The sequence below is a fragment of the Barbus barbus genome (genome assembly GCF_936440315.1).
Source record: "Barbus barbus genome assembly, chromosome: 43".
In the NCBI taxonomy this organism is placed as follows: domain Eukaryota; kingdom Metazoa; phylum Chordata; class Actinopteri; order Cypriniformes; family Cyprinidae; genus Barbus; species Barbus barbus.
The window spans coordinates 17,277,385-17,301,636 of record NC_136721.1 but is presented as its reverse complement, the minus strand read 5'-3'; the positions used below and the strand labels follow the sequence as shown (position 1 = coordinate 17,301,636).

The window sequence follows — 24,252 nt, the reverse complement described above, 5'->3', positions numbered from 1 at the left end:
AGTTTTTACATTTTATCAGTTCTTGCTTTCCCTGGGAATCGAACCCATGATCTTGGCGTTGCTAGTGCCATGCTCTACCATTTGAGCTATAGGAAAGCCTATTTAACTAATTTAGTTAGTTTTTGCATACAACAAGAAAAAATATCTGCCTAAGGGGTAAGAAAAATTATCTTGTTTTAATGCATTAATTATGCCTTGTAGTGCACCTTATAATGCATTGTACAATCTCATGAATATCTGTAACCACAGTTATAACACTTCTCAATTTATTGTTACGCTATGCATTTTAAATTCCGTTATAATTATTTCCGACAAGATATAATGTATCACAACACACATTATGAATAATTAATGCATTATACCCTTTAACAACCCTTTATAATGAATTGTACATAAAGGCTTTAATAAAGTGTTACCATAACACTAAACCTAATGGTTACTGGTTTTGATCAATTAGTTTGTTAATTATTTTTATTGATATTTTTCGATATTGAATGACTGATAAGGTTTGATCTTCCATTTGTCCCTACGTTTATTGCAATTCTCCACAAAAGACCTTAGAATTTGGCAAACATTTGATATTTTACAAGACAGCATAATTAAGTTGGATCAGACTCCACGTCAGGCCTTAAAATTCTCTTTCCGCAGGCAGCTCTGTAGGTTTTGGAACAGAGCAGAAGAGCGAGTTGAATACAGTCTCAATTTTGTGCGTCAGTGTCCTGGATATATTACCTGGAGTCCTGCTGGGTAATGCTCATGTACAGTTCCCAGGTTGTGTCCTCTTCAATCGCACCGTGAGGCACCAGCAAACTCACACCTAGCCCAAGATAAGACACACACACACACACAAAACCAAACAATTTATATGATCTGACAACATGACGGAATGGGACTCGGATGCTAAACTGGAACAAACAAAGTTCCTCTTTTGGAAACACCCTTAATTTCCCAGAAGCCCTTTCAGCGGAATGAATAGTTTGGTGCGAGGCTGGAATTTAGAAACAGCAGACCATTTTTCTTGTGGGACTCCTGCATGATAACACGTCTTCTTAAAAATCAATTCAAAACTTTCATTACGAATGCTTGTGTACAACGCACATGTGCACACACCTTGTGAAGTGACAAGGCGCCTGTAGAGTTGTTAGAGTCACTATTCGTCTGTAAAGGTCTTGAATAGGATGAGTGAGAATTCTAGCACGCTTCAACAGATGCACTAGCCTCTAACCTTTCTCACACCCTTCTGGCAGCCTGTCAAGCCTCTTTGCATGTGACAGGATCAGAGGTGGAAAAGAGCAAGGGAGAGTAAAGGATGGAGAGGAGAGAGAGAGAGAGAGAGAGAGATGGACCCTAGAGACTCCTAAATCAATGCCGCCCTGCTGGTCTGTCTGCCTCTCTGTCAGTTGCCCCCTCTCTCAGCCACTGGGTGCTGTGTGCACAGCCTCACTAACACACAGCACAGCCACTGGATATACTGTGCCTGAGAGAGAAAGACATGAAAAGAGAAATGGAGAGAGCATAAAGAAGAGACTGGTATGTGTGTGTCTGCATACCAGCTTGTCTCTCCCTAGACTTATGAAGCAAGCCATTTTGGCCTAGAACCACCCACTTAAGGCCAAAGTATACTTTGGCCATCCCGTTCGCGCACCATCCGCATTACGTTATTTTTGTCATCAAGAGGGCTCGTGGACAGCCGCACATCCCATCCGCGTGCAAGCAAATTTTGAGGCAGAGCACGTACAACAGCACATGCGCGAGGTGAATGTTGAGAGAGAGTGCAAGTCAAATTGGTGGTACTGCGCATGTGTCAAGCTTGTCCGTCCGCATTCATCCGCGGCGAAAGTACTTTGAAAGCTGCGTGGACACAGCTGTGCGCGAGACAAAACAGAACGCGGAAAGTGAAGTATACCCGGGCCTTTGGACAGGACATGTACAAAACCAATCACATTTTTTTTTTCTAATTATTTTTTACTTTTATGAACTTTGAGAACAATGTAGAAAATATTGAGGTCACCTTGTTATAAATAAATAAAATAAATATAAATGATCAATAATATATAGTAAAGACATTAAAGTCATTAGATGCTGTTCTATAAAACACTGTATTCATAAAAAAAAATATTTACACAATAAAATGAAGTAGCACAAATATTTTTAACATTGATAGTAATAAGAAATGTTTCTTGAGGACAAAATCAGCATTGTGTATTGATTTCTGAAGCATCATATGACACTAAAGACTGGAGAAAATTCAGTATAAATTATGTCTTTACTGTCTCTTTTGATCAACTTAATGCACTCTTGCTTATTAAGTATTCCTCTATATACACTGAACAATATACGTAACACTTTTGTTTTTGCCCCCATTTTTCATGAGCTGAACTCAAAGATCTAAGACTTTTTCTATGTACACAAAAGGCCTATTTCTCTCAAATATTGTTCACAAATCTGTCTAAAACTGTGTTCGTGAGCACTTCTCTTTTGCAGAGATAATCCATCCACTTCACAGGTGTGATATATCAAGATGCTGATTAGACAGCATGATTATTGCACAGGTCTGCCTTAGGCTGGCCACAATAAAAGGCCACTCTAAAATGTGCAGTTTTACTGTATTGGGGGGGAGGGGGTGTCCGAAAACCAGTCAGTATCTGGTGGGAGCACCATTTTCCTCACGCAGTGCAACACATCTCCTTCGCATAGAGTTGATCAGGTTGTCCACTCCTCTTCAATGGCTGTGCGAAGTTGCTGGATATTGCCAGGAACTGGAACACGCTGTCGTATATGCCGATCCAGAGCATCCCAAACATTCTCAATGGGTGACATGTCCAGTGAGTATGCTGGTCATGCAAGAACTGGGATGTTTTCAGCTTACAATTGTGTACAGATCCTTGCGACATGGGGCCATGCATTATCATGCTGCAACATGAGGTGATGGTCGTGGATGAATGGCACAACAATGGGCCTCAGGATCTCGTCACGGTATCTCTGTGCATTCAAAATGCCATCAATAAAATGCACCTGTGTTCGTTGTCCATAACATACGCCTGCCCATACCATAACCCCACCGCCACCATGGGCCACTCGATCCACAACATTGACATCAGCAAACCGCTTACATGCTGTCTGCCATCTGCCCTGTACACTGAAAACCGGGATTCATCCGTGAAGAGAACACCTCTCCAAAGTGCCAGACGCCATCGAATGTGAGCATTTGCCCACTCAAGTTGGTTACGACAACGAACTGCAGTCAAGTCGAGACCCCGATGAGGACGACAAGCATGCAGATGAGACTGTTTCTGACAGTGTGTGCAGAAATCCTTTGGTTATGCAAACCAATTTTTGCAGCAGCTGTCCATGTGGCTGGTCCCAGACAATCTTGGAGGTGAAGATGCTGGATGTGGAGGTCCTGGGCTGGTGTGGTTACACATGGTCTGCGGTTGTGAGGCCGGTTGGATGTACTGCCAAATTCTCTGAAATGCCTTTGGAGACGGCTTATGGCAGAGAAATTAACATTCAATTCACGGGCAACAGCTCTGGTGGACTTTCCTGAAGTCACCATGCCAATTGCACGATCCCTCAAAACTTGCGACATCTGTGGCATTGTGCTGTGTGATAAAACTGCACATTTTAGAGTGGCCTTTTATTGTGGCCAGCCTAAAGCACACCTGTGCAATAATCATGCTGTCTAATCAGATACAACATATCTTGATATGCCACACCTGTGAGGTGGATGGATTATCTCGACAAAGGAGAAGTGCTCACTAACACAGATTTAGACAGATTTGTGAACAATATTTGAGCGAAATAGGTCTTTTGTGTACATAGAAAAAGTCTTAGATCTTTGAGATCAGCTCATTAAAAATGGGGGCAAAAACAAAAGTGTAGCGTTTATAATTTTGTTCAGTGTATGTATATATGTATATATATATATATATATATATATATATATATATATATATATATATATTTTTTTTTTTTTTTTTTTTTTTTTTTTTAAAGCAAGGGTGCGTTAAGTTGATCAAAAGAGACAAAACACTTAATATATTATGTATAGTATTTACATTAATTAACTAAATGAACAAATTAATTAAATTAATACGTATTTAGCAAGGGAGCATTACGTTGCTCAAAAGATATAGTAATATATACATATATACTGTATACTACATTTTTATATATTATAGATTTTAGAATATACATATACACTACCATTTTTCTAATCGTATTATATTTGATATTTTTTATTTGATATTTGATATATTTTATTTATTTATTTAAATCCCAGTAAGCCTTCAACAATGGATTTATAAATTACAATTCCTTGATTACAATTCTCTTCCAGTCATTCTAAATTCTAACTTCAAAATCCAATTCAATAGCGCTGAATTCTCTGTCGCTTTTTTGATCTTTCTGCAGCATGCATTAAACACACACCTGCGTTGGGCACCACCAGTCGCCCTCCACCATGCCCGAACACCCCGCTGGTCCTAAGTGGTCGCTTGCCAGTCATTATACTCGAGACCAGCGCTGGCTGGACAGGAGTCAGCTGGCTCTTCCCTCTCCCACCCAGCGTGCCTCCACCGCCTCCGATCTCCTGCACCACACCGCGAGGAAACGTTTGGGAAGGTGCTTTCGCATGATACTCTGCCCTCTCAGACACACCCAGAGAGACCATGAAGGAGCTGTTAACTTTGACCTTGAGATCAGGAAGGGGGTCGAAGAGTGCAGGTTCAGGGATGAGCTCCTTCTCCATGGAGTCAGGGAAACAGATGGGGCCGGTGTAGGTCCGTGACACGGTCAGGTCTGGCTGCATGGAGGAGTTCATTAACAGAGGGTTACCTGGAACACAAAGTATGATAGACAAGTCAATGACATGACACTCATTTGTTTTGTCTCAATCTATTACACTATGTACAGAAATTCATTTAAAATGCTAATCATACATGGAATGACTTGAATACAAATCTTATGATTAACATGTTTTTGAAAATGTATTTATGTATTTTTTGTTGGGATTAAAGATTTAGTTGAAGACTGACACTTGCTTGTTTTGTTTACTGTGTGGAGAGGTGCTGAAATCGCGTTTGGTCTCGTATTGTATCGCGTCCCTTGCCAGTGTCGGGCACTTGCTTGGCCATTTGTTGTGATTAACAGGAAAGTGTGTGCAGCTGAATTGCAGTAGTGTTTTGTTAGATGGGTATAAAAAAAGCTTAGTTTACCACGGCAGTGGTCGTGTGAAGACCGAAGAGTAAAGACCATCGACTCCTGTGCGACTCCACCGGGCAGGGACACCAGCAAAGGACATAAGTATCGCTTTTTATTTTTCCTCTTTCCTACTACTTGTTTCACTTCCTTTTCAGTTTTTATATTTCTTATTATGTGTAAGTTGTTGTTGTCATTTTAAAACGTGTGTTTGGCTCGGTGTTGATGTCTGTATAGGTTGTTTATTCAGTTTGAGTTTTATTTAATTTCAGTTATTTTAGTACTTCATACTACATGGAAATGAAATAATATATATACTGAATACATTTTTTATATATATGTATGTGTGCAGCTGCATACACATGTAGTTGTTTTTTGGTGTTTGGCTTAGTGTTATGTCAGAAGCATTATTATACTATTTAATATTTTGAATAGTTTTTTTTAGCTTTATTTATTTTTTCATTTAAATGTTTAGTATTGAAATGTTGTTGTATGCATTTGTCATTTTTATTTAATTTCTTCATTTTCTTGATTGAATATAGTATTTACAGAGTTTTGACTTTTAGTTTTGGTTACTTTTTCTTATTTGTAAGTCACTTTGGATAAAAGCGTCTGCTAAATGACTAAAAGTTAAGTAGAGTAAAGACACGGGTTAGACATCCTTGGATTTTCATCATTTTAGACATCCTTGGATTGACTAAGACACTGCTTGAAACTTTTGCTGACAACAATTTTGAATGCTACCCTTTGATTATACATTAGTGCACACTAGGCCCAGTAGTATCTGTACAGTAGGTCTACCATACACATAATATGGTGTCTTTATGTTGATGAGTAGACCTTCACAGAATCCGACCCTGCAGAATTCAACTGAAACCTCTGCAGGCTTCCAAGGAATTCAAACATCCATCATTCAAAAAGTTGTCTACAGTACATCCCTGGGTTTTGCATATTTGTTTAATAAATCATTTAATATTTAGCAGACATTAAATATTTATCGAACATTAACAATTTAATAATGCTTTCAGTTACCAATATGAGCGTAGTACTCTCAGCAACTTTAACACATTTAAATCCATTCTGCAGGATTCCACTGATTTTTTCCCACAAATATATTAAAAATTGCACAGATTCTGTGTTGGCCCAATGCTAGGGAAATACAGCCCTGTTTTTGTTCATTTTGAGCAGAGTTTATTCAGTCCAGTGGGTCAAGGTTTGGCTGGTTAGTTTCAGAAAAAAAAGAAGTTTTACCACTGACACCCTTTCAAAATACCTGTATATTCTGCCAAAAATAATAATATATTTATTTATTTCTTAGGGAAGCAACAGTTATCTATGCTATCAGACATCGGCCATATAAGTAAAATAAAAAATTATATTACACATGCATTGTTATATTACACATTTCAACAACTTGGCTCTATCTATATAAACGACAAACCCTATTTAACTGGAAGCATTCCTCCAATTTTCACTGAGGTGCCACACTAAGGTGACTGAAACCCTGCGACAGGTGGTTGTCCAGATGAATATTGCAGGTTTACAATGACACTAATTCATTCAAGTCCCCCAAAAAGGATGGTCGTCCAACATAAGACAAATGCATGAGAAGACATGATAATGCAGAAACTCTCAATGGGGAATCGGTTCAACACTGCAGCTAGAATTGCTTGGCAGTTCAGTGCTGAAGAGGGTAAGGATCTGTCTCTGCATGTTTAAGAGAAGTTGGATTGAAAGTGCACTCTGCAGTGACGTGTGGCCAAGTTTGGTGTGAGATACAGCAGTGAGAAGTGAAACACACACACACACACACACACACACACACACACTGGGAGCAGGGAGCAGTTGAAGGTTCGGTGCCTTGCTCAAGGGTCTCACCTCAGTTGTGGTATTGAAGGAGCACTGGTTATTCACTCCCCCCACCTACAATCCCTGCCAGACCTGAGACTCGAACCCGCAACCTTTGGGTTACAAGTCCGACTCTCTAACCATTAGTTTAATGTATTTGGTTACATGTATTCGTACTGAAAATTTCCAGTACCGGTCTTTCGGTCAGTATATTCAGACAATAGATGTTGTTTTTAAAGCTTTTTGATGTTGCACGATATATTGCCGTATACTAACTGTCATCAAAACTGAGGTACGTATCAAAATCTTCACGTTTGTGTACGTTACACCCCTAACACACACTACAATTCAAGATACAATGTTTTTAATAGCAGTCAATGGAGACAGATGCTTCCCAGATGGTGGGCGCCATCTACCAGGAGGTTCAGGAAGTAATTCATGGTAACCAGCCAAACCTTGATGTGTAGCCCTTATAAAACTCTCAGCATAACATTGAGACAAACACATTTCTTGAAATGATGAATTATGATGGAACCGAATGTCTCCAGTTATCAAAATGAACTATCAAGACAAATGCAACAAGAATATTTCGATTATTAGAAGCAGCTGTTCCAGCAGTGTGAAGTGATCCCACTTGTTTCATTACGAGCTCAGCTGAGAGCTTTGACAGATCACGAAAACGCATCACACTCACACAGACACCCCTCAATCTGTTTTATTCATCAAAAAGCGACGGTTGAACGAGAGCACTTCCCTAAGAGAGGTGGCGAAAAGAGGTGTGAGAGGGACTCATTTTCTCTTTCTCAGATTGGATGGAGGCCCAGGAGGATAGACTGCAGCTAGCACTTGAAACCTCTTCTTCGGCAGATCTATTCAAAATCTAAATGTGTAAGAGTTGTCACGCAAGGCTAAAGGTTCCGATCTCCATGACAACAGTTGTCTTGCTTGATACGAGTGTCTATCAAAGTCGTCCTCTGCTGTACGCGTATTGGCAAGGCTGTCAAAAATCTGTCGCCTAGGCAACACAGTTATTGCAATGATATTTCAACAGTTCTGTGGATTCGTAAATGCATCAGCGAATGAGTCAAGATTTCCATAGTGATCAGATCTCTAGGCAAATGTACTTAAAGTGAACTGCATCGACTAGCACAATTCAATTAATTAAATCCAACTATCCGTTCATCCATCCATCCATCATTATTGCTTTTCAGCAATCAGCTATGACTACTAATGTTATGTGGCCTAATTATTATTCAGTCTGACTGATATGGTTTATAATGTATCTTCCTTCACTTTTTGGATCCCATCTAGACTTTTATCCATTTATCCATCATTGTTGCCTTTAAGCATTTGACGGGTACACCGTGGAATCCATCACCTCGCTGTGTTTAGCTCTTTGAAACTTCCTGTCAAGACATCTGGTGATTCGCGTGCGTGTTTGTGTGTCTGTTGTGATGGTGGTGTTTAGTGGGCCGAGGAGAGTGATAGCACTGTGAACAGCTCCTATTACTGAACAGACAAGCAAGAGAGAACTAGTGCTCCTCTCTCTGCACCCCTCCATCAAGATGAATCTCTTTTTCTGGGGGCGTCAGATGGGCCAAAGGAGAGGAGAAGAGAGACATGGAAAGTAAATCAACTAACACCCTCTAGCTTTGGTTTAGAGCAGAGACACAAAGAGACAAGAAACAGAGTGAAGTGAGGGAATGTTCTACAGGAAGTTCAGAGATGAAAAAAAAAATGTTTTTAACTTAAAAGTGTTTTTTTTTTTCATTAAGTATAAATTATTTTGAATTATATTAATTAATTATATTACTCTTTTAGCAAATGGTCAGAGGAAAGAGGTGCTTAGCTCTCAGAAAATGTTGATTGTCAACAAAGATCCAGTGGTACTTTAGTATAGGAACCAATTCTCACTATTAACTAGTTTCTTATTAGCATGCCTATTATTAAAATATTGTCCGTTTATTAATACTTATAAAGCACACATTCTGCATGACCATATTCTACATCCCTAATCCTACCCAATACCTAAATTTAACAACTAACTTACTAACTAATAATAAGCAGCCAATTAGGAGTTTACTGTGGTAAAAGTCATAGTTAATGGTTTGTACATAGTGAGAATTGGACCTTAAAATAAAGTGTGACCAATCTAATAACTAAGTGCTAACTATGAGAAAATGTTATAATTTTATATTACATAGTTTTTAGATTTACATTAGCACTAACTGCAATCCTGCTACCAACATATGTGCCAGGTCTAATAGTTTAAAACACAAACTGAGACAAAAACATTTCTCAAAATGGTAAATGATGATGGAACTGAAACTTGTCTTGTTTCAAAATTGTCTCTGTAGTTCATTTTGATAAATGAAGACAACTGGGGATCGAAAGAAACTATCAGGACAAATGCAAAAACAAATTTCAATCATTAGAACCAGCTGGGTGAGATATAAAATAAAAGCAAATTTTAAAAAATAGAACAAGATCAGCTTAGAACCAAAACTGTGTAAAAATAAAATTGCATCCCCCTCGTTTTTTTTTTTTTTTATCAGAAAAGTATATAGTGAAGCTTAGAACAAGAAACAACCTGCATTAAAAACTTAATTTAAAAATGTTATCTTTAAGTTTTGAATGTTTGCAGGTTAAACTGCTCAAGCTGAATTAAGTATAGGAAACGATGGGGAACACTGTAATTATGGCGTGAGTCATACATGCTCTTGGATAAATTTGAAGTTGTTGTTTTCGCTCACCTTGCCTGGCACTTTTGAAGCTGAAGGACTGAAATCCTCCTGTCAACGCGGACGAGTCGATGACATCAACGCCATACTCGCTCTGGTTCCGCCGGTACAATGTTACAGCGATGACCAGCACGACCACGGTAACTAGACCCGCAGCCAGACCAGAGTACAGAGCCACATCATTACTGCTCTCCATATCAGCTAGAAAAAGAGAAAACACATTTAAAGAGAAATACACATTAACTAAGCAATGACTGATTCTTTCGAAAATGATTATATAAAGGTATTCGCTCAAATTTCCATCAAATAGCTCAGGGATCTCTTTTTGATGTATACAGATGCAACACAGCCACAAATAAATTACATAACCATAAAACACCTTCATCACAGAAGTCTCGCTTTCGTCTCTCTAATGCTCCCACTTTCCCAGACACCCATAGCACTAATGAAAGTTCTCTAGCGATGGGCGATTACAATCAGCCCTCAACTGCACACCTGACTCTCAACACGAACACATGTAAGGGAATCTGGCAAAGCAAAAACCACGAACCTTCCACAGGGATTTCGTGACAACGCAGCTCATTATATTATCTCATCTGTAGTGATTAGGCCCTATCTGCCGACTCCTTCACGCAAACAATTCAACCAGGACACCCTGAACAACAGACAGAACAAAGAAAAGCTAGCATGTCGTTTCTGAGCATTCAAAAGCCTCTAGACGGGTAGGGAACATCAGACAAAGCCTGCGGCTATGAAAACATTAGCCAGAAACATGTGGAGCTGCACTAACAGCAAACAGAGCAGGTTAATTGGGAGCTCTGGAAAAGTTTGGCAGGCTAATGAATCTCTTTTGCACTCAGGTTTAGATATTTGCTCACTTTGCTGCGTTTCCTTTTTGTTTTCCTTCTCCTTTGGTGTGTAATCCCCTCATTCCCTTTGTCTGGAACTCCCATTCTTTGTGACTTCAGAATCGAGTTCAGATAACACACACACATGTTGGTTTTTGTGGCTTATAGGGACTCTTCATAGGCGTAATGGTTTTTATACTGAACAAACTGTGTGTGCTATTGCCCTACACCTAAACTGTGTGTGCTATTGCCCTACACCAACACCTACCCTACACCTAAACTTAGCCCTCACAGGAAACTTTGTGCATTTTTAGATTTTCAAAAAACACCATTTAGTATGTTTTTTAAGCCTTTTGAATTACGGGGACATAGGCAGTGTCCTCATAAACCACCTTCATATTGTAATACCTCTGTCATACCCATGTCATTATACATGAACCACCATTATACATGAACCTCATAAACCACATAAACATGCACACACACACACACACACACAAAAAGGTTTTCAATTTATTTTGGTGTTTTCTTTTTTAATGTTGAAACAGAAAGTGTGGGCTGGGCTTCAAAATGCACACACACTATTATTCATCTTTTTTTTTTTTTAAAGAAATTAATACTTGCTTAAATTATTCAGCAAGGATGCATTAAAGGAACACTCCACTTTTTTTGGAAATAGGCCAATTTTACAACTCCCCTAGAGTTAAACAGTTGAGTTTTTACCGTTTTTGAATCCATTCAGCCGATCTCCGGTCTGGCAGTAGCACTTTTAGCGTAGCTTAGCATAGATCATTGAATCGGATTAGACCATTAGCATCTCGCTCAAAAATTACTAAAGAGTTTCGATAATTTTCCTATTTAAAGCTTGAGTCTTCTGCAGTTACATCATGCACTAAGACTGACGGAAAATGAAAAGGAAAAGTTGCGATTTTCTAGGCTGATATGGTTAGAAACTGACTTTTAATCTCACAATTCAGATTTTCAGTTCTTACTTTTTACTTGCAATTGAAAACGAAGCCCTTTCGTCACTTTCAGGTAGGCTAGATTCATAAAATCTTTTTTGGGTGTTGAGGTTAATAACTTGTTTAAATGTCGGTAATAATTTCACCACCACCAACGCATCTCATATTCTCTCCGAATTCCCATGCTCACTTATACGAAAGCCATGGTTTTAACAAAAAATAAAAAAAAAATAAAAAAATCATGGTTGTTGTATCCATGGTAACCGCAAATTAACATTTGTTTTGTTACTTCAAATAATAATATACAAAGAAGTATTAAGATAATATATTTCCGTGGTTATAAAACAAACCTAAGCCAACAACAGTCTTTAAAATGCATTATATAAAAAGAATGAGGCAACCCTGCTGAAAAAACAAAAAAACAATACAACCATCACAGAAAATTCTAATACCATCACAAATGAATCACAAATACCATTACAAACCTTACAAACCATAAACTTTTAACTATTAAAACCATTAAAAAATGGTTTTCTTCTGTAGTGTTTTGGGCCATATTCCATTAGGATTTATTGGTTTTAACAAGCCACCAATAGAAGGCAACCAATTACCAGTAGAGACCCACAGGGTCCATTATGTTTCCATTAAAACCAATACAAGTCCCATTATAACCAGTAAAACCATTGCAAATGTTGTGATGGTGTCTAATGTTTTTTTTTTTCCCCAACATTTTGTTATTAAAAATGGCCATAAAGGGCGCCAAAGGCTGCTGTTACACTTACAGGACGATCATATCCTTGTTTAATGGGCTGTTGACCAAACATTTAATTAAAATATCCAATATTTTTTTTATTTTTTACTTTAATATTTGAGGGAGGGGGGCACAACAATACAATCCTGCTTAGGGCACCCATTTGGCCAGCAGCGGCCCTGATTATAGTTATTACAGACTTCCAAAACATTTAATAAATCTTACTGACCCCAAACTTTTGAATAAATAAACAAATAGTAAAAGGTTAAGTTTTCTGAGTTATGTTTGCATCGTTATAATCATAATGGGGACACTGACATTCCTCAAGCAAAACCTGTCAAAGATGTTTAATTTTTGCGGTGCATCATTGTCAAGTTAATGTGGCACCGTTTCAGTCATAGAGTCAGCACTCTGAAAGCTGTCTTTAAAATGTCATCGACTTAATTGGTTTTCCAGGTTGTTTCAAATGGCATCCTGGATGATGATTCACTGGAAACCTAATTGTCAGGGCATCAACCCAATGTTGAACAATGTCAGTGTGGAAACGAGCTTATGTAAAGGTTGCAATAAGGTTGTTTGTCGAGCGTGACTCAGAATGATGATAGCAGTAAAAGGGGTTAATTAGAGACACCATGAACAGAACGATCATATGAAGATGGATGATAGTGATGCAATGTGGCGTTATTACATCATAATTCATATGCCTGTGAGTATATTCAAAAGTAATGCAATCCATGTAAATTAAATTATGAAACTGAAGTTTAAAACAAAACACAGATGAAAGGTGAAGCGGCAGTGACTCACCTTGTGGGATCTTCACATCATGGAGCAGCTTTCTGTCTGCAACAAGACACGTATAACATACTGTGAGACAAGCGCTGCAACTTTCAGATGCTCATGCACAAACAGTGCTCTAAGGCATATTTGGAAGTTGCAAGAATCTGTTGGAGATATAAAAAAGCCCATTTGGTGTGACGATGCATGAGCTGATCAAAGTTACGCGAGAAGAAACCTTAGAAATCCTCCTCGCTCTTTCAAAAAAGGAATTTTGAGAATTATGTAGGAGGTAAATAAAAGACAGCACTGAATCAAGCTGTCTAAACAAAGATCTACATATGTATGACGGTCAATGACAGGCATGTAATCTGGAATCGCTGTCAAATCTTTTACACAAAATTACCACTCTCACACAGAAAAGAATGTTACGGATGCATTAATGTGTGTGGTTGTGTGTGTCCGCATTAGGTGTAGGAAATTGGTCTCTGATAGGGATGTCTATCACCGTTGGGCTTTAGACTCATCTGCAGAGGATGGCGAGGTGTACACCCTCCTCCCTCAGGGGATGGAGGCAGGAAAGATTGATTAAAGAACTGTCAGGATGATGAGCGAGGAGGATTAAAACAGAAGATTTCTGCCTCTCCCAAGGAATTACAAAACGGCCTGTCAAGTTCTGCTCGTCTGAGGGCTTGACTGACTGGTTTCATTCAGGCGCTAACAGCCTTCCACAGAGCACTTGTCTCCACTGATCTAAACAAAAGTGAGATGATTTTTTACTGCTCTGTGTAACAAAAGAAGTTGGATGAGCTGTATAACAGAAAATCAGGACCATATTGAGCCTCTTTATACGTTTTACAACCACACACAGCGTCATATAAAGTAGACAGAATTACACCATCTGTAGGTTTTTTCAGTGACAAATGAGTCAAAATGAAAAAGAAAAAAAACACAACTTTTTTTCTATTTAGCTGTTTTAATTATTTCAATCTAGTTTAGCCTGGTGGTAATGATGATGATGATGATGATGATGATGACAATGATGGTAATGCAATGATGACGTGTGTGTGTGTGTGTGTGTGTGTGTGTGTGTGTGTGTGTGTGTGTGTAGCATCAAAGCTATTATTATTCATTAAATTATATTTAATTACATTAGTAAAAAAAATACACTCTATAAAAGTTATTATTAATTTATTTAACTTATTATTAAAACTTATATTGTTTAATATACAAACAATATTTATTTTTATAACAGTACACATTTCTTTAGGAGCCATTTTAAATTTGTCTGTAAGTTTAACACATTTTTCTGGTTAAGAACGACACCTATTGCATTACTCATCATGAATTTCTCTGAATTTCAGTTCAGTTTAATTCTACTTTGAATTACAACTCCACAATCAAATTTCAAATTTAAACTAAATTCAAGATTTAAAATGCATTCTCAATTCAGTTCTGATTGGCATACACCTGGGTGATGATAATATTCCAACGATGGAGATGATAATAATAATGATGATGACGACAGCAGTAATGACATGGTGACTATTACCCACCTTGAATACAGAGGTCTCCGGTGCAGTTGTCTGTGTCCAGGGCTGCTCCATCACAAAGTCTACCTCCATGTTTTGGCTCCGGGTCTGTACACTCTCTAGTGCGCTGCCTCTCACATTCCGAACTACACACAGACCACATAGTCCACTCAGCCCAGCCACCATCCACTGCCACACACAAAGACACACGTTTTCATTAGAGCGCATAAAAAGTTTCATATTCAGAGTTTATGACTAAAAAATTGGAATTCATACTTCCTCTCAGACCAATCTTATGTATTTGATATAAACGTTCTCTCAGAATGGTCACTCATTTCGTTTCTCTTTCAGCAGAAGGTGTTCCTATAATTCCAGGATTTTCCCTCACAAAGTTTGTCTCTGACAAATGCAAAAGACAATTTACTTTTGTCTTGTTCCATCAGACTTTCCCCTTTACCCTAACGACTCCATGGGCTGCTGGTGTTTCCTCTGCGGCTAATCTAAATGCAAATGCCATGTTTGTGTGTCTCTGTTGAGTGGGCTACTGGGATTGAGCTGGGCTGGAGAGCGAGATTACGTTTTTTCGTTGCAGAGTGACTGGGGCCCTCCTCAGATAACTTTTCCCCCAACATGTCTAGTGGTTCCCATGTGATTGGTGCTTCCAATGAAACCATCAATTTTGCCAGCGTAAGAGCACCCGAGGACCCGGCGACTGATAACTCTTTTTTTCCCCCGCTCCTCTCTTTCGCTCCATCAGGTTTCTCTTTCTGCCCCTCAGTCTTTCTCCTTTCATATGTCTGTCTTGATTCCCTAAACTTAGACTTATGGAATTTCGTAATCCTGAGTTCTCTTACTGTCAAATCTCTGTCACATACACACTGTCTCTTTCATTTGTCTGTCTTTCTGAATTCCTTTCATCCCTGTTTATCTGTCTCGCTCCATCTCTCTTGCTTGCTATGAAGAGCATTGTATTGCGCTTTAGACAGTAAACAGGAAATCTGTGAGAATGACAGTGCCACATTAACAGAACACAGACACGTATCAACTGTAAAACTCCAGAGGCTTATGCCACTGCGGTCAATTCAAATGCAGCACATACTGTTACATTCCTGCTTTATATGCAGGCTCTCAGACAGATGGATTAGCCATCAATTTGTTCAGAAAGCATGTTTAATTAACAAGGCAATGCCGTGAAGCATATTCACGCCACCTTACTGGCCAGCCTTGGACTGTTGAATCTGAAGTTTCAAAAATTCCTGTTCAAACGTTGAGGGCCAGTAAGATTGATTTTATTTAATTTTTTTCTAAAGAAATTAATACTTTTATTCAGCAAGGATGCATTAAATTGAATGAAAGTGACAAATACATTTAATATTAATAAATGATATTACAAAAGGTTTTGATTTCAAATAATGATATTCTACTGGACTTTCTCTTTTTCTTAAAATATTAAGTGGCACAACTGTTTTCAGTATTGAGTTTTAGCATATTAGAATGATTTCTCAGGGATGTGACACTGAAGACTTGAGTAATGGTGCTGAAAATTCAGCTCTGCCATCACAGGAATAAATCACATTTTAAAATATATTAAAAAAGAAAACAGCTATGTAAAATTGTAATAATATTTTACAATATTACTCGATGAGCAAAAGAGACTTTCAAAAATATATATTTATAAATATTTATAAAAACATTTGCCATAAATGCATACCAATCCCAAACATTTGAATGTAGCATATGTACAACAATGCTTTAAATATTTTACACCCTAATAAGATATGACTGAAGGTAATGATTCATAATTCAAGTTCAGTAATGAATCAGCAAATGATTGAGTTTGGCAGACCAATTCAAACCAGTAACAAAAGAACCGGCTCATAAGGCTGTAATATTTTTCACAAATCAGACTAGACTCATTGAAACATATACATTTAAGGATAACACATTTGTTTTTGAGACACCAAGACATTGTTGTCTCATAACATTCAGCTCAGACTGCAAGCTCACAACTCACAGGTTAACTGTTCTGTGTCTCTAACCTGGGCACGGAGAGGTGCAGGTGCTCTTCTGAACAGACATTCCTTCACAGAAAGCTCCTCCATTAAGCGGAGCGGGGTTAGTGCAGGTCCGTGTCCGCTTCTGAACTCCTCTTCCACAGCGGACATTACACTCTGACCAATACGTCCAGGATGACCACCCTCCATTCACTAAAACAGAGAGAGAAAAATGGTGGATTAACATTGGCCTCAATCAGTACTGCATTCTTTGAAACGAGCTTTAAGCAGCATTACTGTAGGCCTAGAAGGCATTGTGAATTTCGCTGCCCATACAACTACATTAAAGCATGCTCTGGAACCAAAAAAAAAAAAAGATTGCCACCAGAAGACTTCAAAATCTCTAAATTAAATAAATAGAAATAATACTAATCTCCCTCACTCTTACTGCTCACAAGCCAATGATTACTTTTTGTGTGTGAATTGGCTCTTTTAATATGTTTATGAAATGTTTACACACAAATAATAAACTCAAAATTAAATCAATACTTTCCAGATGTGTGCAATTTCGCAGACGTCTCTGCAATCTATGCGTAATTACATGCAACAAGATTTTAACAGCACACACAGCTCTATGAAATACTCCATGTAATTAACGACTTGATCATTTAATTGGTACATGAAACTGGATTATGCAGATATTACATTAGATGCCATTCCATATTGCCCAAGACTACATAAACATGTCTCGGACACATGCTAACAGCCACGCTGAGGACTTAATGAGAAAAACAAATGACTAAGATAGATTCTCATGAATGAATACATGAAGCGGACATATGAAGGACATATAAATTTGAAAATAACCAGTAGTGGCAGTTGCATTATGATAAAAGGGTTTTGTTTTGAACTACTGCTAAAGTATATCATATTCTGTTTATTAATTTCAGAAATTGTGCCCAATTGGGGGTACAACTCACTACCTCCAAACGGCAAATATAAGACTAGCTAATTTCCCTTCTCTTAACCAATGCATTGTCTCATTAACCCTGCTTGAACATTATCAAAATCAACAAACAATGCATTTGTTTCTTTAATAAAGCACACACATTTTCTTGTGGCTGCTGAGCCCAAAGGACTGCTGGGAGTCATGTTAAATAGTAGATGCTACGCTAGCTGCTAAACGTTAATTGCGGATCAGTCAGCTAGCGCTCAATCAGTGATGCCTGCTTCTGACAGCTGATGTCAAAGCTTTTCAGTGTGTTTAATCAAGCTTCTGAAACTGCCAGCTTTAGCCTTCATCTGTGACTGACTCTCTGAAGCCACACAGAGGGAGAGAGAGTGTGCACCATATTACTTTACCATCAAAATATTGAGGATAAAACACTAGGAGACCATGTCAATTAGGCTAATGGAGCCTGAACCGTGGCAATGCTGGCCACACGGGGAGCGTTAGAATCATTAACTCATTATATGTGTTGACAAAAATAGATAATCGAACCCATACCGGGCGTCTAAGTGATGGCCTCATGCAGACACGGGTCTGGAGACATGATGAAATGGTGTATTTCTACATTACGTCTCGCTTGATGAATTATTGGGGATTTGAAAAACGAGGGTGCTGTGTCATGGGTCATGGCAGGATGGTGATTTATAGGTGATCGTTTTTTGTAAACTGTAAGAGTGAAGGTCGGTGTAGGTGACTAAATGGATGGGCGGCGCCGCTCTGCAGCATGCCAAACTTTCACACATTGTGATCTGCAGTAACTCTTGTGAAATCCAGATGTTTCAATGCAACTTTTCTGGCAATTGCACTCAAAAGGATGATAAAAAGCTTGTTTCCTACCAATGAGAAATTTTAACCAAAGTATGTTATATACTTTTCATAAAGACCCTAAAGAATCATATTAACGCTCTAAGCGCCAAAGTCGCAAAATTGCTACAAGACGTCATACTTCATGAAATATACTGTAGTTCCTGATATGGTGTAATATATCATTTGTATTCCCTACCACTAGATGGCAGACATGTAGTACTTTGATTCTAGACCAAAATTGTTCGAAGAAATAGCAGAGCAAGTGAGCTATCTTTTCATTGATGCGGAAGCAGTTCAGTTCATAGCGTCTGAGTAAATTGTGAGATTTGTGAGAGAAAATCGCCAAATGGCTAATAAAAAGTTGCAAATGTTATTCGCCGATTCTGACTCTGAAGGGGAATATTTGCCTTTTGGAAATGACGATCGGTCGTCTAATAATCGCGTTTCTCCCAATACATCTTTGCAGCGCAATGGTGTCGCCGTGCAAGCGAGAGTATTCACGAAGCACAAACAAGTGATCATGTCGACCCTTTGCCCAACGGGGATGGGGTGGCAGGGGTGGATGTGGTCGTAGTGTCCATAGGAGAGCTCACTGAGCGCCACTGGCTCCGCGGTGCTGATGATCGGCCAGATTGCGTTGTTTGTTCTGATCGCACACGCTCTAAGGGCCACCAGTACAGGTGCAGTCAGTGTGGGGTAGGTCTGTGCCCTGTGCCATGCAATGAGAGGTACCATACTCTCAAGAACTGTGTCACCTAGATACCTGATTGGGCAGATAGCTGGTCAACTGATCCAAAAAATTGGCACATGTATTTTACTATGGCACAGTAATATAGTAATAATTTACTACTTTCTCCTGTTTTACTGTTGATTTCCTTTTTCCCTGATCATTTCGAATGAGGATAAAAAGAAAAAAAAACAAAACATGCAAATAAGTTCAAACATCAATTCAATATCTACTATTTCCTGAATATTATGAAATTCAAGAGGGCCGCCCCTGATGACGTCATAATATGCAAATTAGATGAGTATATTTACACCCCACATAAACTTTCGGTCATGCCCAACAGTTTTCTAATTTACAGTAGATCTCTATCTTTAAGCCCTTTCAAGCCACAAGCTTTTGAAATCTTAAAGTCAAAATCCAGCATTTTTTCCAAAAATCCCTGGCACCTAACGGGTTAACTTGTGGAAAATGTGCATCCGATGACCCCTTTAAGGAATCTGTAGCTCTCAGCCCATTCGTACCCAACGTCCAACATCACTGGCACTTTTTGTCACTGTGATTTGTCACTCTGCTTGTTTGTGTTTGCACATTCCTGACAGACTATCAGTCTGTGCGTTGGGGATTTTCTCAGTCACACTTTTTACAGCTCAAATCATTACATCAGTAGGTGGTTACAAGTCAGTGATTCATTCATTTAACAGATTCATTCATTCAAAAATGCTGATTAATTCAGGAACAATACATTTGAGTGAATGATTTGAGGACTCAATCATAAAGAGCCAATTGTTTTGTTCCTAAATTAGAGTTTTTAAACAAAGCAGTTGTGAATGATTTAATAACTCATTCATAAAGACTTGTTTTGTTTCTGAATGACTCAGTGTTTTAGATTACTCTGTGACATAGGTGGAAACAAGTGTCAAGTCTGCATGAGTCAATGATTCATTCATTCAAACGATTCATTCAAATTACTGATTCATTCATTCAGTTTTTATGAGTGAGTCATTGAATGATTCCATCAGTGTTTTTAAAACAAACTGTTTTAGTACATAATTTGATCACTTGCTTATAAAGATAGTCATTTGTTTTATTCCTCGATGAATTAAATCAGCAATGGATGAGTAAACTGAAGAAAGAGTCACAGAGAAAAACCATTTTAGAGTAAAGTGTACTAAATATCAACCAAAGTCATATTTTAGTGATAATGATATTCAAAACATGTTAACATACCAAACACAATGACTGTTGCTGTGGCGCTACGTCTTCTAGCAACAATGTTGCTGGCCAGGCAGGTGTAGTTTCCAGAGTCAGACAGCCTTGCTTCATTGATGATCAAGTTGTGGTCGGCTCGGGTGTCGATATTGATGTCTTCAAGAGAACTCACCAGCTCTTCATTCTTTAACCACTCAACCTAGAAAAAAACAGGCAGATTTGACAGATTAAAACCAGCTTTTGTGAGTAAATCCAGACGTTTTAATGAAAGTTTACTGTCAATCCAACCAGCAGAGAAGCAATGCAACTGCGAGGCCACAAGCAAAAAGCAGCCCCCTCTCTTGGAACCAATCTACAGTTTTCATGAGGAGGCTATAGAGTTTGAGTTAATGTTTTTTGCCAACCTTTTCTCGAACTTCACAACCAGCATGAGACCGTTCCTGACAGCCTATCTGAAGCAAACATCGCCCCCACATCAGCTCAGCCAATTAAATCCAAGATACATTGTCAAATAAGACACAAGCCATATCAATGCAACAGCAAGAATTTCACAATGACCTCTGTGTGACCTATGACAGACTGACAGCACATTAAAAAGCAAGTGCCGCATGAGACGCATGCTTTTTTTTTAGGTCACGTTCAAACCCGTCACCTTGATCGGGTCACAGGTCACAGCTCGTCCAAAGACTTCATGCCAGTTTGAGGCGACTGCAAGGTCAAGTCCAGCCAAGTGTTATTTATTCAGCTCTGATGTTTGACGGTCTGATTCATTAGGATTTACAAACGTAGCAATGGTGTGACGACGCGCCCTCCTCGCATGGCTGATCGTCTAAATTGCAATCGTTTGCCAACAGCCGCTAGTTCTAAGTCGGTCCAGAGGGGTGGCAGTCGTCAGGGCACAGGGACGTGGGTTGATATGTCACTGTGCGTTTGCAGATTAAAAACACAGCACACCCCTTAGGAATCTCTGTTTATGTGTAAAGTTCTCGCCCTCTGCGCTTAAACACCACGGCAGCAAATGTGCACGGGGGGCTAACAAAATTGCTCGACTCCCTCTCTAAGGCCTTATAGAATAATGAAAGGAGGAAAATCAATATATCAGCCATCAGATTGTCATGTGTGAGAGATTTCTCTCTCTCTTTCTCATCTTCGTGATGGCCGGAGAGAACTCTTTCATCATATGCTTTTAATTTCACTCTTTTCTCCGTTCCAGTCCAGAGCTCCCAGAACGGCAGTGACTGCATCTGTCCTCTCTCTCTCTCTCTCTCTCTCCCTCTTTCCTTTCCCTCCCTTCTGTGTTTACGGTTGGACCGCAAAAGCTAATCCAGTCATGTTGCTATTTGACATAATGCATAATGCTTATTTGCTCTAGTTGAAAAACATCACAGACCTATTAGTAACAGAAGTATATCTATATACGGGTTGGTAGGATTGTTTTTTTAAACAAGTCTATTATGCTTACAAGGCTACATTTATTTGATCAAAAATCCTTTTTCTTGTATGAGTGTATATATATGTATATATATATATATACACTGTATATACACACACTGCCTTCATGAACATGAAACATTAATGACAGTCTCTAAAGCATAAACCTACAAAAATAGCTAATACTTCATTACCCTAAATTTTTGTGCAGATAAATAATTTATATGTCTGATAAATGTTTAATTATATATATGTTTACACAGTTTTCAAAGTATTTGAAAATTTGATTAGTGAATCTATTACATTAACACATTTAAATAGTTTCATTACAAATTCATCACATTATAAAATTAATAAAATTTTAAATCTATGAAAAAACTGTCAATTAAAAAAGTATAAAGATTAAATGTTGCTTTTTTTTAAGAATTTCATATCCGTTTAATTGGTAAACTGACAAATCAGAACGATTTGTTTCCATTCTAAATGTGTCTGCAATATGGAGAAAGAAAAAAAAACTGTTTGTGAATAATGCAACAAGTAAAAAGTGTGACTTTCAAATCAAGCTAAAATATTAAGCTATTGAAGAACCTCAAAACAAGCTAAAGACTGAAAGACTTCAAGGCCACATATAAAATGAAGTTAGACATTGGATGGGGGCGTTTCATTAAATTATAAATGTGTTTTATTGTTCATAGTCTGTAGATGGCACTGCATGATTTGCTCCTTTTGTTTACTAGACTGACAAGTGATGAGTTAGTGAATGGAAAGATTATACTGAGCAGTTAATTATTAAGACTATTATAAGATATCAGGAGGAGATCATCTGTGTACAGGAGCATAATTATCAGCAAAAAAATAAATAAAAACAAAATAAAAAAATATATATATTAACCCTTAAATGATAAAACTTACTACAATCGTTACTTGGTTTTACTGAGTATTAATATTAATTTACCTCACAAACTCATGTTCATTTAACCCTGTGTTCCCAGATCAAATACACCAAAAAAGCCTGTATTTTACCTCCAAAAACCCTCTCACGAGGATCCGTATTGCTTGTTATCTAAACTCTTTCATTTTCATTCTAAATATTTCCCTATCTGAGACCTAATCTAAAGCTTTTCCTCTATCAATGCCTCCATCTCCCTTCTAAGAGTCTGTTGGGGAGAAATTCCTTCTCATTCTGTATGTTTTGTATTCAAATCGCAGGCTGTTTCTGGGTCTGCTGTGGGCCTCTAGGGGGGAAGCGTTGGGTTAGAGGGAGATGGAGAGATGAGAAAGCAGATGAACACTGAGGGACAGATTCAAATGGGTGTGATAAGCCTCCGGCCAGGGAACAGAGGAAATTCATTTGCTTAATTAGCACATTTGTTCCAATTAAAGGCCCATGAACACGGACCTCCACAACGCCACGCCCACCAACTAAGACCCACAAAGGACAATACAGATAACCTCTGATGTCACGCTAATTGAACCTCGTTCCAACGAGACGCGACAGTTTCGAGAGCCCAGAGTGCATCGGGACTGCCTGCGAATCTTAAAGATATAATCTTAGATCACATTCTAAAGATGGCGGTTAATAGTTTGAGAACTTCATAGAAAAAAAAAAAAAAAGAAACTGTAAAATATTCTGCTTGAGCACTGGTCAACTGGCCATTTTTAACCTTGTGTACTTTCAGAAAATAAACTCATGTTCCTTTTAGTTTAATTCGTCTGTCTAATTGAGATACACTCTAATATGATATTTACCTTGTGTTTATTTACATCACACATTCCATATTTCTCATCTAGATGGTCGTCTCCTTTGAAACAAATCATTTTGCAAGAAAATCTATATATTTTTTCCAACAATAAATATTAAAATGGATTATGATAATTTCTCTTTCCTAAACATGTAATAATGTATATTATTATTATACAGCAGATTTTCATATTTTGAAGAGATAAACTGACAATTTTACCATCATTTACTCACCCTAATGTTAAAATTGTATGACTTTGTATGACTATATATCAAACACAAAAGAAGAAAATAAAAAAAACATTTTATTTTGCAATGAATGGCAAAAAGATCCAGTGTTTTTTTTGGACCCCATTACCTTTTATTATGTGGTCAAAATCAGTTTGAAGCATTGTTTAAAATATCTTCTTTTGTGTTCGACAGAATATTTTTTTTTTTTTTTTTTTTCTGGTAGTGTAAAACAAAATCAATACACTTTTTTTTTTGAAAGGTAGTAAAATAAATGATGAAGGTATGATGAAATATTTACATGGCAAGACAGCAGATCCTTATTAAAAACTAGTGGTGTCAATCGATTAAAAAATTTAATCGTGCTTAGTCCTGGACTGTGATTAATCACGATTAATCACAAATTTAAAATAATAGGATTTACCTGTAAATGTGTTGAAATAAAGGAATG

The 24,252-nt window shown here is 38.0% G+C and overlaps 1 protein-coding gene across 1 annotated transcript in view; it reads right to left on the bottom strand.

Moving 5' to 3' along the window:
- LOC306862670 (netrin receptor UNC5D-like) overlaps positions 1 to 24,252 on the bottom strand; it is a gene marked incomplete at its 5' end in the record, with an annotated part of 197,990 nt that overhangs the window by 27,900 nt on the left and 145,838 nt on the right. Inside the window, 7 exons of the mRNA XM_079405596.1 lie at positions 733 to 817; positions 4,432 to 4,836; positions 9,801 to 9,989; positions 13,154 to 13,189; positions 14,680 to 14,844; positions 16,695 to 16,862; positions 20,420 to 20,600. Coding sequence (XP_079261722.1) covers positions 733 to 817; positions 4,432 to 4,836; positions 9,801 to 9,989; positions 13,154 to 13,189; positions 14,680 to 14,844; positions 16,695 to 16,862; positions 20,420 to 20,600 — 1,229 coding nt within the window. The remainder of the gene's footprint in view (positions 1 to 732; positions 818 to 4,431; positions 4,837 to 9,800; positions 9,990 to 13,153; positions 13,190 to 14,679; positions 14,845 to 16,694; positions 16,863 to 20,419; positions 20,601 to 24,252) is intronic.